General features: G+C 35.3%; 1 protein-coding gene across 2 annotated transcripts in view; it reads left to right on the top strand.

Annotated features, from left to right (window-relative positions):
- The window catches only part of EDIL3 (EGF like repeats and discoidin domains 3), a 413,457-nt gene that overhangs the window by 312,518 nt on the left and 87,198 nt on the right, over positions 1-13,741 (top strand). For both annotated transcript variants that reach the window (XM_011284418.3, XM_011284414.3), the window contains one exon: positions 1,160-1,344. In XM_011284418.3, the coding sequence (XP_011282720.1) occupies positions 1,160-1,344 (185 nt within the window). The remainder of the gene's footprint in view (positions 1-1,159; positions 1,345-13,741) is intronic.

Raw genomic sequence — 13,741 nt, 5'->3', positions numbered from 1 at the left:
ATTTTGTCACAGTTGCAATTCAAGATTGGGAAATGGTGTGTACATTTCCTGGAGAAATTGTGTGTGTGTGTGTGTGTGTGCGTGCACACACACACAATTTCCTAGTAACAGACAAACCCAAATTTTACACCATGTCATACCTGAAGATACATGTGCCAGATCTGAAAATCTTTCAAAAATATCCAAAACTAGGGGCGCCTGGGTGGCGCAGTCGGTTAAGCGTCTGACTTCAGCCAGGTCACGATCTCGTGGTCCCTGAGTTCGAGCCCCGCGTCAGGCTCTGGGCTGATGGCTCAGAGCCTGGAGCCTGTTTCCGATTCTGTGTCTCCCTCTCTCTCTGCCCCTCCCCTGTTCATGCTGTGTCTCTCTCTGTCCCAAAAAAAATAAATAAACGTTGAAAAAAAAAATCCAAAACTATACGTTACTGAGTATGACCAAAATGCAGTTTTTATAATAAGACTTGTTCAGGAATGATTTTTGCTAGGATCAGCTTATTTTCTTCTATTATCTATTACTTTAAATTCTATACTTGCACAGTGCCTGACACATGGTATACATCGAGTAAATATAAGCTTCCTCAACATCCAGAAGAAGCCATGTTAGTGCTATAGGAATCAGTGACAAAGATTAACAGACATTTCTTAGAAAACAAAATACTGTCCAGTTTGAAATACACCTTTGGAGCAGTTTGTGAAAATGACTTTGTACTGAGGGAATTTTCATTTGCAGCATTATGGAAACAAATAAAAGAAAACCAAATATATTTTGTGAGAAAATGTTCTTTTTTAAAGGTACAATGAAACTGTTGAAAACACGGGAATAGTCATGAGGCTATCAGTAATGAGACAGGAAAAGGCATTTCAGCCTAGTTTTCATTTTGCAAAATCATCTATCACCGAAAAGCGGTTTGAATTATCTGTCTTGTTTTCAATTTTTCCAAAATATATTCCGACAAAATAGTCTGAATTGGCTATCTTGTGTTTCGATTTTTTTTCCAGATTTAGTTCTGATTATAGCCTTTTTTTGGATTTAGATGCTTTCTCTTGGGGGAAATGAATAACATTAAGCTCAATCTTCTCTTGCCTCTGCAAAATGAACGTAGAAAACTTGCAGGGTCATCCATTATTTTTCTCATGGAGACCTTCTCATTTTCTTTCAGGCTGTTCAGAGCCTCTGGGGATGAAATCAGGACACATACAAGACTATCAGATCACCGCCTCCAGCATCTTCAGGACTCTCAACATGGACATGTTCACCTGGGAACCAAGGAAAGCTCGGCTGGACAAACAGGGCAAAGTGAATGCCTGGACCTCTGGCCACAATGACCAGTCGCAATGGTTACAGGTAATGATATGCCCCGATTCTAGAGTCCCCCCCGAAAACAAACCACCAGAGTCCAGAGTCAAAGCCAAGTGGCAAGGGTCGTTTATTGCAGGTTCGAACCCGGTCCTCCGCGCACTCGTTGCCGGTGACACTAAGAGGCCCCGAGCAAGGATCTTACAGCTTCTTTTATAGACAGGCACAAACAAGTTAGGGATTTTTTTGAGGTTACAGAGCTGTCATTGGTTGACATTTAAATTTGAACACTCAGCAGAACTCGATTGGTTCCCGCCTTTATTTCAAACCATTCAGCAGAACTTGATTGGTTCCCGCCTTTATGTCAGACTACAACCGGGCGTGCCCTGGCTGGATTCGGAACGGCGGGGAGAGGGGAAAGATCTTTTCTTTGCAGTTGTGAGTATACCTGGTAATTTTTCTCTTAGCCTCTCAGTAATATTTTCCAAAAACTGTTTCAACCAGCCACTGCTCCTCTTCCTTAGATTTCCTGTTGGTGGCATGAATGTTGGAGTCCTTGCCTTCATTCTAATTTACGTGTGCCTTCCTCTTTGGCTTACCTAAAATTGGTAAAACAGAAATTCCTTAGAAGCCATATTGTGGTGCTCTTTTTGCTGTGATGTTGATTTATAGATGCAGCAGATTGGACCAGATCACAATATGGATAGGTCAATTCAATCGATTATGAGAGCATTTGCATTTTAACTCTCCTCTATTCTAATGCTTCCTGTCAGTATGGGTTTGAAAGTGTCACAGCAGGATGGCAGACCACCTTGGAATCATGCTATTGACCTGCAGACTGTTCCCACAGAATCATGACTCCTGACTTATTAGCTCTTTACCTGTGGTTGCTAAGCAATGGAGCAATTTGATTATATTCTGATAAGAGAGCTTGCTTATAGAAGGGAAGCATAGATGCTGCAGTCTGTTTATCATTTGCAAATGAAGTGCAGTTATAGTCAGTGCTTTTTAAAAACAATCTTCTTGAAATGCATTTATCCTGGAGTACTTTTAAGTAGGCACAAATTTGTTAATGTCTTCTGTGGCAAAGAAAAGTAAGACAGCTTAATTCCATAATGAGGTCATTTTATTTCAAAGATAAGAGTTCTATTCTTATTGATTTTTATGCTGTATCCATGAGTTTCAAAACTGTGGTAATTCATTGCATTTTTGAAAATCACAAAACCAATTATAATAGCACCAAATGTCACTCCTTGTGGAACCAGATTTGCCACACCTGAGTCTGTTCTAAGTCATCTGGAATGTCCAATAGAATCTTTTCTGTAGAAATAGTCACTTTTCTCTTTATTTCCCTCTAATATTCTATCTGGATATTTATTGATCTGGAACTTTGTTGAGCTCTTTCATTAGCTATTATGTATTAAGGATAATTATGTGTGTTTTTCTCCTTTTAATGCTTTATGAGCTTTTCGAAGGTAGGTGTATGTGTAGACACACACACACACACACACACACACACACACACACACACACACTATATTTCCCTTCTCACCATCCCCACTGCCAGCTCCCTGATCTAGGCTATCACTGCTTCACCTGGGTCTTGCAGAAGCCTCCTCACCAGAGTTTGGTATCAACTCTCTAAAAATCTCAAATTGTAACCAGTGTGATTTTTTTTTCCTAAAATGAGAATATGATTCTCTTACCCTCTTTCTAAAACCCTTCAGTTGCTCCCCGTCAGCCTTGGAATAAAGTGCGGATTTCTTAGTATAGCCTGGAAGTCTTCACATGATTTGGTCCCATTTCATCTCTGACCACACTCTTCTAAATTTGTTTCAGTTTCTCAAACCAAATGTTCTCTCTTCCAATTCCTTTATACGTGTCTTCTTCCTAGGGGAAAGTAATGGAAAGAACGTCTCTATCCTTAGAATTCCCTGCCTTGTGTGGCTCATATCTTTCAGCTGCAGTTTGGATGCACTTTCCTCTGGCAAGGCTTTGCTACTACAAGCTCCATCCCATCCCATATCTGGCTTAGGCTCTCTCCTGAATACTGCTGTGTCCTTAGTAATTCTCTCACTGTTCATTATCACACTACATTGGAAATTGGGTTTTCGTGTTAGATTGTTCACTCTAGGAGGGATGAAACAACACTTGTCTTCTTTGACTTTCTCAACTAGTTGTCCGGTACCAAACTGAATACCTGTTACAACACCTGATACCTGACAGGTATTCAATAAATATTTGCTGAATGAATGAATAAATGGATAAAGTGAATAGTTCAAAGTATAATTCAATTTATTGATTTGGACCTACACAGCATATAATGTTGGTCCCCAACTGGTAAGATACTCAAATTGTAAAATAATATTTGAAAAAAAATCTAAAATTTTATGTTAAAGATCTAGTCTTTATAATATAGGAAATAAATTTTCATAATACATGGACTTTAAGACATTTTCAAGTTCTTGAAGAAACCATGGAAAAACTTTCTTCCAATGGCAAATTAAACTGGTTCTTTGTTGCTGTATAATATTTTAACTGGATTTAGCTAATATTATCTTAAGTCATAATGCCATGTGGAATAGGCTAAAATATTTTATACCTCCTAAGTAGCTCAGACAAGCTAGTAGATTCTAGAAATATCCACATGAAAGGATTGCCAATGGCAAATTTCTTTAGAAAGATAAAATAAAACATTTTTTTACATGGATCAGGGTGTAATCTTCAATCTGAACCTCAATCCATCACTTTTTTAAGATGGCTTTCCAACTGTCTTCTTAAAGTCACTTGCATGCTGAAATTGATTCATTCTGTTGGTGACAGATTTTCTGTCAATTCAAGGACCACTTCTTCCAGTATATGTGTATTTTTTTTTGTTGTGTCAAAACATACGCAAAAATCTCCAAGGCAAGGTAAATTGACATCTTTTCTTATATTTATTTTTTTCTTTTTTGACATCATGCAAGGAAATGCTTCAGAATTGTGTCTATTTTTAGTGTTTTCTCCTCAGGAGAATATAATCTGTTCAACTGTACCTTGTTATGCTTGTTAGTGTGTTTGTTAAAGATGAGATTAACACTTTTATAGATAATGTATAGGGTGATTTTGTTTTTGAATTATTGATATACTCAGTTTTTGTTGAGACTTGTGAATTTATAAGTTTTAGCTGTGATTTTAACCAAGATGCATCAGTTCTGAGAAATAGCTCTTCAAAAGAAAGACCATGTCTGTCATTTAAATTCCCTACTTTCATTATTCATCTTCTGCTAATTGACTTTTTAAGAAATTTCTTTTATGCATCGACTATGCATATAACCCTCTAATTATGAGAGCTTTACTTTGGTTTAATAGATTTTTATAAAACCTATTCAGATAATATGGGAAAATACAATTATTGTAAATAAAATCCCAAAAACATCTTTCTGCCCAGTCATTGTGCATTTTAAGGGATTCTTATGTATTCTTTTAAAGAATTCTTATGTATTCAAATATCACTTTAATGTTTTATTCTGATTATTACTCTAAGGTTTCTTCCAGTCTCTCCTAAAAGGTCAAAATCTTAGCAGTTTCTCGAGCAAATATTCTTGTGTTATTTTTTTAGAAGTGATCGTACCTGATTAATGTCTTTGAGCTACTGTTAATCATGAAATCATTATGCTATTCCTATAAAAACATGGCAAAAATGTGTTAAGTCCACAGGCAGTCTTAAATGAGAGACATTTCTCAGACCTCTGAAAGAAATGTTCTATCACTTTGATGTGTTTGATGTTCTCTAAAACTTTGAGCAAGAAACCCTACAGTGTGTTTTCCAAAAGCCTCTGAAGGTTAAATTATAGTTTCTGTCTTTCAGAAAATCTTACCTACACCTGAATTAAAAGCTTTTAAACCAATCATTACTGACTCATAGTTGGACATTCTTTTTTTTTGTTTTGTTTTGAGGTTTATTATTTAGAGTGATAGAGGATGCATGCCTGCAGGGGAGAGGCAGAGAGAAAGGGAGAGGCTCTGAGCTGTCAGCCTGATGCAGGGCTTGATCCCACAAACCATGAGTTCATGACCTGAGCCAAAATCAAGTCAGACACTTAACCGACTGATCCACCCAGCTGCCCCAAGTTTTGGACATTCTTCATATGTGGTTGAAGTAGATTTTAATCCCCTTTATAAAAATTAAATGACATTTAACTCACTGAGATCATTTAAGATCAGATGATTACTTTCTATGGTTAGTTTCTAAACAAACGACCCAGAAATTTTGTCATATTTTAAGGTGGATTAAATCAGACAAATGACAGAACAGAGGAAGCACATAGTAGGTCCCCCAAAATGGATATCTCCCTTTTTTCTTTCTGGTGATTTGTATACTCTCAGGAGAATGCAATCTGATGCCAGCAATCATAACTAAGAATGAACATATGTATCTATATTCTTTGCCTCTTCTAGAGGGATTTTCCAATAAATCTATGAAATGTAAAGTAATATACTACTAGGTAAGTTGCAAACTGTGAGCAGTGTTAATGAATTATATACATTTGCATTTGCAAACAAAATATTCACATTTTTACCCAGGTAGAGTCAGATTTTTCAGCTCTTTACCTGGGAGTAGTAATAACAATATTAACAGCTTTAAATGAACATTATATCATTTGGCAATATTCTCTGCTGAAGTCATATTCTTACTAGAATGTTTATGTGTCTTTGTGGCCATTTTCAGTGGCTTTTCAACAGATTGAGTAAATTCCCTTCTTATTTATGCTCAGATTATACAAACTGATTAAAATTCAGCATGAAATTGAGAATTTAATAACATTCTAACAGGGGTAGAAGCATTACTGATGATAATTTTATAAATTGTGATGAAATATTTTCATCTAGTATATGCAGCTGTACAAGGACTGTATAGAACTGGATAAGTTACCATCTATAACTGAATCTGCTAAAAAGTTTTTCAGATTTCATAGAGGGTAGCCTAACATAAATGACTCTCAGGAAGGAAAATGTCACCAGATCACCTAGGAAATGACCTTTTGGTCTATTTCACAAGACATTTGCTAATTTAAGGTAGTCTGCATAGTATTTCAACCAAATTAGTAGAATTAATAGAGTTGTTAGCCTGCACATTTTAGTGTTGACCTTTGTCAAAATTGCAGCTAACCCTCCACAGCTTTATTTCAATACTAATTTTGTGGAAATATGTCAGGAAGCAATTGAATTTAAGTTTTCAAGTTAAATAAAACTTATTTAATTTAGTCTGTTTCAGATTTTTAAAGGGGTTTTCTAGCCATAAAATGCATCACTTCTTTACAGCCATTAACTTCTCTTGCCCTCTGGACAATTTATTTACAGAAAAGTTGAAGGGAAATTTTCCAAGGACCTGTAGGCCACTGGAAAACATTTGGCAATGTGAAGAAATATTCTGATTTCCATTTCACTATTCCAAAATTTAATTTATAGTGAGCAATAAGCCCACATAAAGGGTTCAGTTATAAAGCATATCTAAAAGAAATCAAGTAATGGCCCAATTTATGTACTATTGTGAACCAGCTTCCATCCTTCATAACATAACATATCTGGGAGTATATGAAATGAGTCAAAGGATGTCCATATGTGCTTGGAGCATAAATCATCTTTCTTTTTTTTTATTTTACAATATCAAAAGGAATCTCTACCCTCCAATTAGAAAAAAAATTGTAATTAGCAAAACAAAATTGAGTAGGATATTGACATAGCAAACACTTGGAAGGCAAAGAGAAACGCAACCAGAACTGATGAAGTACACTGAGTGCATAGTGTGAAGTCCACACATCTGGTTTTGTGGGCTGATAAATCATGTAAGTGTTCTAGAACTCATTTTCTCTTGTTCATCTAAAATGTGGATATTATAGGGATGCCTGGATGTCTCGGTCAGAAGCGCATCCAACTCTTGATCTCAGGGTTGTAGATTTGAGCCCCACATTGGAGGTAGAGATTAATTTAAAAAATAATAGAATAAAATGTGGATGTTAGAAAAAAGATACCACCCAGGCAACCTTTCCCTTCTAAAAAGGGAAAGGGACTCTTGGATGACTGAGTATCGTAAATAATGATTGACCAAGTCCAAAGTAATCAGAAAATTATCAGGACCACCAGCTCATTTCTGATGAAGTTAACAAAAAGACATCGTATGATTGACTTAGTGTTGCAGATATAACCATCTAACTTAAAGTTACTCTTTTAAAAAGTTAACTTTGGGGGCACCTGGGTGGCTCAGTAGGTTAAGCATCTGACTCTTGATTTTGGCTTAGGTCATGATCTCATGGTTTGTGGGTTCTCAAGGGTTAGAGCCTCACATGAGACTCCTCGCTGACAGTGGGGAGCCTGGTTGGGATTGTCTCTCTCTCTCTCTCTCTCTCTCTCTCTCTCTCTCTCTCTCTCCCTCTCAGTCCCTCCCCTGTTTACGTGCATGTGTGTGTGCACACACACTCTCTCTCTCAGAATAAATAAATAAATATATAAAATTCTTAAAAAACTAAAAAGTCAAATTTTATATTATGCATAGTATATTTACTTGATACCTAAAATAGTTCTCCTACCTTTCCACCCGTTCTAAATTTGAGTCATTTCTATGGGTTAGTGTACATCTCTCTATTAACAGTTAAAAGATAAGAATCCCCTAAGACAAAGCAATGAGACATATTAAGCCATTATGAAGCACTAATACACTAGCAATGAATATAGCAAATCATGAAAAATGTACAAAGCAGTAGATTAAGTGCAATGTACAGTTTTGGAAAGCAAGCGTCGATGGTACATAGAAATTGGATGAAGGCTTTGTGGTTTCAGAGGTTATTTTAAATGACTTCATAATTTAAAAATACACATAAATATTTTTGAAACACCTACTATAGCAAAACACAATGCCAGGTGCAAGGAACTGAAAGATATGTTCAGCACTGTGTCTGCCTGCATGTATGACAACTGACACCCTAATTTTCATGATTCAACATTCCGGAACCAATAAATAAAAATGGGGGAAATTGGATGCTTCAGCTTAGAACTATTTGAGACCTTTGAAAAAGTGAACAGCAGGACTTAGAATTGTGTGTGCATAACAGGCCCATTCATGTTTTTATGATAATAAGGATTAAGTGACTTCTGGTTCCTTTACGTGCAAATGAATTTTAATTTTTGACATACTCGTTATCTTTTATTAACGAGATATAGTTTTAATGATGGTAACCATTCTCCTCTAAAAATATGAGCTGAAGGTATGCCAGTTAGTGAGACTTAGAACCCAGGAATACTGATTCAAGTAAGGTGAGCATTTGTGAGGGCTTACATATAAGATGGGAATCTCCTTTAATCGGTGATCTTGTTTTGCCTTTAAAGGAACCCTCTCAGGGGCACCTGGGTGGCTCAGTCGGTTAAGGGTCCGACTTCAGCTCAGGTCATGATCTCATGGTCTGTGAGTTCGAGCCCCGCATCGGGCTCTGGGCTGATGGCTCAGAGCCTGGAGCCTGCTTCCGATTCTGTGTCTCCCTCTCTCTCTCTGCCCCTCCCCCATTCATGCTCTGTCTCTCTCTGTCCCCAAAATAAATAAACATTTAAAAAAAATTAAAAATAAATAAATAAATAAATAAATAAATAAAGGAACCCTCTCAGTGACTAAGTTATGTCTCTTTTCTAATGAGGCCACAGAGTGTCTGAGAGGCTTGCTGAAGATTGCAGGGCCAGTCAGCAATAGAAGAGGAACTTGAAATACACCAGGAAGCTTATGTGCTAATTTTTACTAAATATTTCATAGACTATTCAGTGAGTGAGGTGACTCCTTTTACCAGGGAATATTTGTTGCATCACGATGCCCTTTCAGAGCCCAGTGCTCACCAGCATTGCCGTAGCCACTTATCTTGTCTTGAAGGAGAGATGCTGGTATTTCTGTGGATCTAGCTTGCCTTTTAAATTTGTGGTTCCACATTGTAAAAATTTTATGCCCCTTAACAGTGATCATTAAATACACACACACACACACACACACACACTCACACACACACACAAACACAGGCACACGTTACATATTTTAAAAAAGTAATTCTTCAATTTGTTTGGTTTAAGATAAAACTGATTGGAAATAATATGGGAATTCTAGGTTTTCCTACAACTCAATGGCATGTCTGTGTACACAACCTACAGTTTAGAAAATGCTGTTCATTCAACACTCTTGGTCACAATTAAACTCACCTGGTCCAGTTGCTTTGGTTTATCCTAAAGACCTTTGTAATTTTTCCTCACAGCCAGTGGTACTATGATGACTAAGTCATTCAATGTTCATTTACATTTATGATTAAGGTCTCTCATTTATGAAGTATTTATCTGCTAATGTCAACATAAAATAAATGTGTTTATAGTAAATATCACATTCATTTTCTCTTTCACTATTGAACTAGCATTTCTGTAGGGAAAACATGCCTCTGTGAAGTGACTTTTACATCTCTAATGTCTTTGTGTTGTGCTACTATTATCGTTTACTGGCGGAGTATGTCTCCTAAAGAGTGTAGGTGCACCTAACCATGCCTGTTCCTGTATTAACCTTTGGTTAGAATCTTCTCTAAAATTTGTTAAGATGTGCATACAGACACATCTGCCCATAGCTTCCAATTAATCACCTTCTGGAATTAGTATGTACTTCTGATAAAAATAGATATGTTTTCAGGCAGTTCTACTACCAGAATTTAGTTCTCCTGACTACAGACTCAGAGTTTCCAAAAGGTTCTTTCTTCCGCAGTGAGATTATGAACTGATAAAATTAGGATAACATATATCACTCTTTCATCCTAAACATGCAGTCCTCTAAAACAAATTAAGTTTCTTTTCTCCCCAAATGATAAATTTTATGAACATTTCCCAAAGTGTACCCTGCAAAACACTCCTTCCATAAGTTCTTAAAAAAAAGATTCTGAACCGAAATATATTTAATAAAGCCTATATCCTCTTCTCTGTTCTTACTGATTCAGATGCATATTAACATAGGATCCTTAAGAACGCAATAAGAAAGAGATTTGTTTTATTTGGAGATTTTTAAACTTATTTGATTACTGAATGCTTTTCAAAAATAACTACCTTAACATCTCTAGGAACCACTATAGAATATATTCTGTACTAATTAAATTGCATTTCTGTTTACAAAGGACTTTTCTAACAATTTTCACTGTATCCTTATAATAATCCGGGTACATATGATTACTTGTATAAAGAATTTATCTCAAGACATGAAAAAAATATATGAAAGGTTATATGACTTAATCCTATAAATGTCAGAACTTGACCCAAAAATCCAGTTTCTCTATTTTTCATTGAGTGCCGTACTTCATGGCTATTTGCATTTGACATCATATAGAATGAAGTCTAACCTTAGCAGCCTTTCTTTCATGATTTTTTTTTCACTACAGCCAAATATATGCAAAATATGTGTATTCGGAAATAGGGTTTCCAATTCACTGCATTCTTGTATTTTTGTGATAGGCCTACTCAATATCACAATTTCATCAATTCTATGTCCATAACTATACAAGCCATGCATTTAAAATTGCCTAAATGAATTCAAAGCATTATTTTCACTTTCTTTTCAGAAAAAAAAATGTTTCCCATAAGCTAAAGTTAGCCTAGATGTACCTGGAGAATAGTTGACCCATGTCATGAGTAAAATCGACTCTACATTGGCCACTGAAAGCAAGGAAAGTAACATATGAACATTTTGATTATTAAGAAATATCTCGCATGAGCTAAAGAGCTTAGATAGAGAAGTTTGCAACAGTACACAAATATCTAACACTGGTAAAAAAATTTTCCATCATTTGTTGAAAAGTGTTTTTGATAATTTTTTAAAACTCTATTTTCCCCTCACTTAAAGTAACAGAGGATCATCATTGAAACTTATCTTTAAATATATAATCTGTGAAATTCATCCTTTGGCAAATGTTCATACATTTTGGCTTTGCCTTATTTACGTTCATGGAGTAAAGTTCTCTTTCTTCGTTGCAATAAGAGAGGCTTTATAACTGATGTACATTCAATTTTAATGTAGAATTCATATCAGAATAGTCCCTGTTTTGTAGTTAAAATGGGACACTAAACATGAGCAATAGACATTCTGTAGCGTTCACCACGGCTGAACAATGGGAACTTGGAACTATGGAAGCATCATTATTTTACAAATATGTTCCTTGCAGAATTTCCTCATTTAAGAGGTCAGATTATAGTCTCTTTGAATAATATAATTGCTGTTGTTCCATGAATCTTCTCTTCTACATGCTCAGTGGCTTTTGATAGAGAACAATATAAAGGAAACAGGTGTGTGTGTGTGTGTGTGTGTGTGTGCATATATGTTCAATAGATAGATTCATTTGCCAATTTGCACTATTTTCTTTATACTGCTAAAAACAGATTAAAAACATTTCATCTAGGTTAGCCAATAAAAGAGAAAGAAACCAAGAGACACTTACCTGTAATCATTATTAATTAGTATCTACTTATATGAAACCTTGTTCTATAGTTTTAAAATAAAAAAATATAATTTTATAGATTGCATTCAAAATTGTATTAATTATCATTGTGAAATTGTATAAAATTATTATTACCATTTTCTATGCAACATAATTAGCAAAACAAAATATGGTTAAGGGGGCTTAAAGAAAATAAAGTAAAGTAAAAGCAAGGGTAATTAAATAACTATTTTTCTAGTTAAACTCTGAGTCACCTTTCTCCCCTCTCCCAAAATCCTACCACCTATATGAGGGCTTTGTTTCTTTCCTGAGAAGCACTTAGTATTAATCCCCAAAGAAATAAGATTTGATGGCCCTTCATGTACCCACAGTACCCATCTCTTCTGTTAGGTATATGCCTGATAATGTAGAAGATGCTGTATAGACAAAATAAAGGGAAATAGGGGAAATTCTAAAAATAAACAGCTTTAAAGCCTTTAAAGGGAAAAAGCATGCCACCTGCTGCTTGTACCTTCTTGCAGGTTGGTATCAAAGTCATTTTCTCAAAGCGTGGTTTGAAGACCTACATCAAAATCAGTTGACATGGGCTGGCTGAAAATGCAGATTACCAAATCCCATCCACAGAGCTTCTGATGTTATTAGATCTGGATTGGGCATAGAAAATGTGTATTTTAGAATATATATATTCTGGGATTCTTTCACAAAGTAAAGTCTGAGAGAAAAAGAAATGGCAATTTATGGCTTGACTGACAAACATTTTTAGCTAGGGGCAACCGTTTTAATGGAACTTGCTTAGTTACTTTGAATTGAAAATGACTTGAGTATGAATCTTTTTTTTAATTTTTTTTAAATCTTTATTTTTTGAGAGAGAGAGAGAAAGAGACAGAGTGTGAGTGAGGGAGGAATAGAAAGACAGGGAGACACAGAATCCGGAGCAGACTCCAGGCTCTGAGCTGTCAGCACAATCCTGGTACAGGGGCTCAAACTCACAAACCGTGAGATCATGACCTGAGCCAAAGTAGGATGCTTAACCTACTGAGCCACCCAGGAACCCCAGATATGAATCTAATTGCAGTTTAGGATTAGATGTATCCTGATAGGATACTTCAAATTAAGGAAATGTCGTGGTACCAGTATGCAGAATCAAAAAATTCAGGCTTATATTGATCTGACTTTTATTAAATAAATGAGTCCAACAACAAATCTTTAGTTTCTCCTAACTACATAGTAAATAACGTACATAAAGATGCATACATAGAACCTTATCTAAAATCTAAAAAAGGGGAGCCTCTATTGGGTTTTGTATCTCTAGTGTTCTCTTGTTATGAGCCATATATATATATATATATATATATATATATATATATTTAGTATTAAACCATATGTGTGTTTTTATATTATATATAATGTATATAAATTATATAAATATTATAAATATATATATTTATTATTAAACCATATATATGTTTAGTATTAAGGCTCTAGTATATAGACTATGGAACTTGAATTATCAAGGATTTTAATAATTAGTCCTTCAATATTCCTAATAATGACCGTGAGATACTCCCAGTTTCTAAAGTACCACTTGCAGAGAGTGAAATATTTCAGTGAAGATGGAATATGAAGTTTTACTGTTTTTGTCTCATGGGGAGGCTTTGTTGAAAGTAGATGTTTGATGCATGTTGAAAGTCTGTTGAATAATATTTTCAAAAATTGTCAATGTATGTGCAGTTTATAGGTAATTTTAAACTGATATATTTGGCAAAAAAAATAGTATTTCACAACTGTTAGAGTGATAGACTCTATATAGCAAAACTGGGTTCAAACTCCTTCTCTGCCACTAATTCGTTGTGTGACTCTGACTCTACCTGTTAGTATTGCAATACTCTCATTTTCTAAACAGGAATAATAGTGTCTATTTTATAGGATTGTGTTAATATAGGTAAAGTGCTTAACATAATCATGATAAA

The sequence above is a fragment of the Felis catus genome, chromosome A1 (genome assembly GCF_018350175.1).
Source record: "Felis catus isolate Fca126 chromosome A1, F.catus_Fca126_mat1.0, whole genome shotgun sequence".
Lineage (NCBI taxonomy): Eukaryota > Metazoa > Chordata > Mammalia > Carnivora > Felidae > Felis > Felis catus.
Note: the sequence above shows the minus strand (reverse complement) of the source record. Positions and strands in the feature narration are given on the sequence as shown.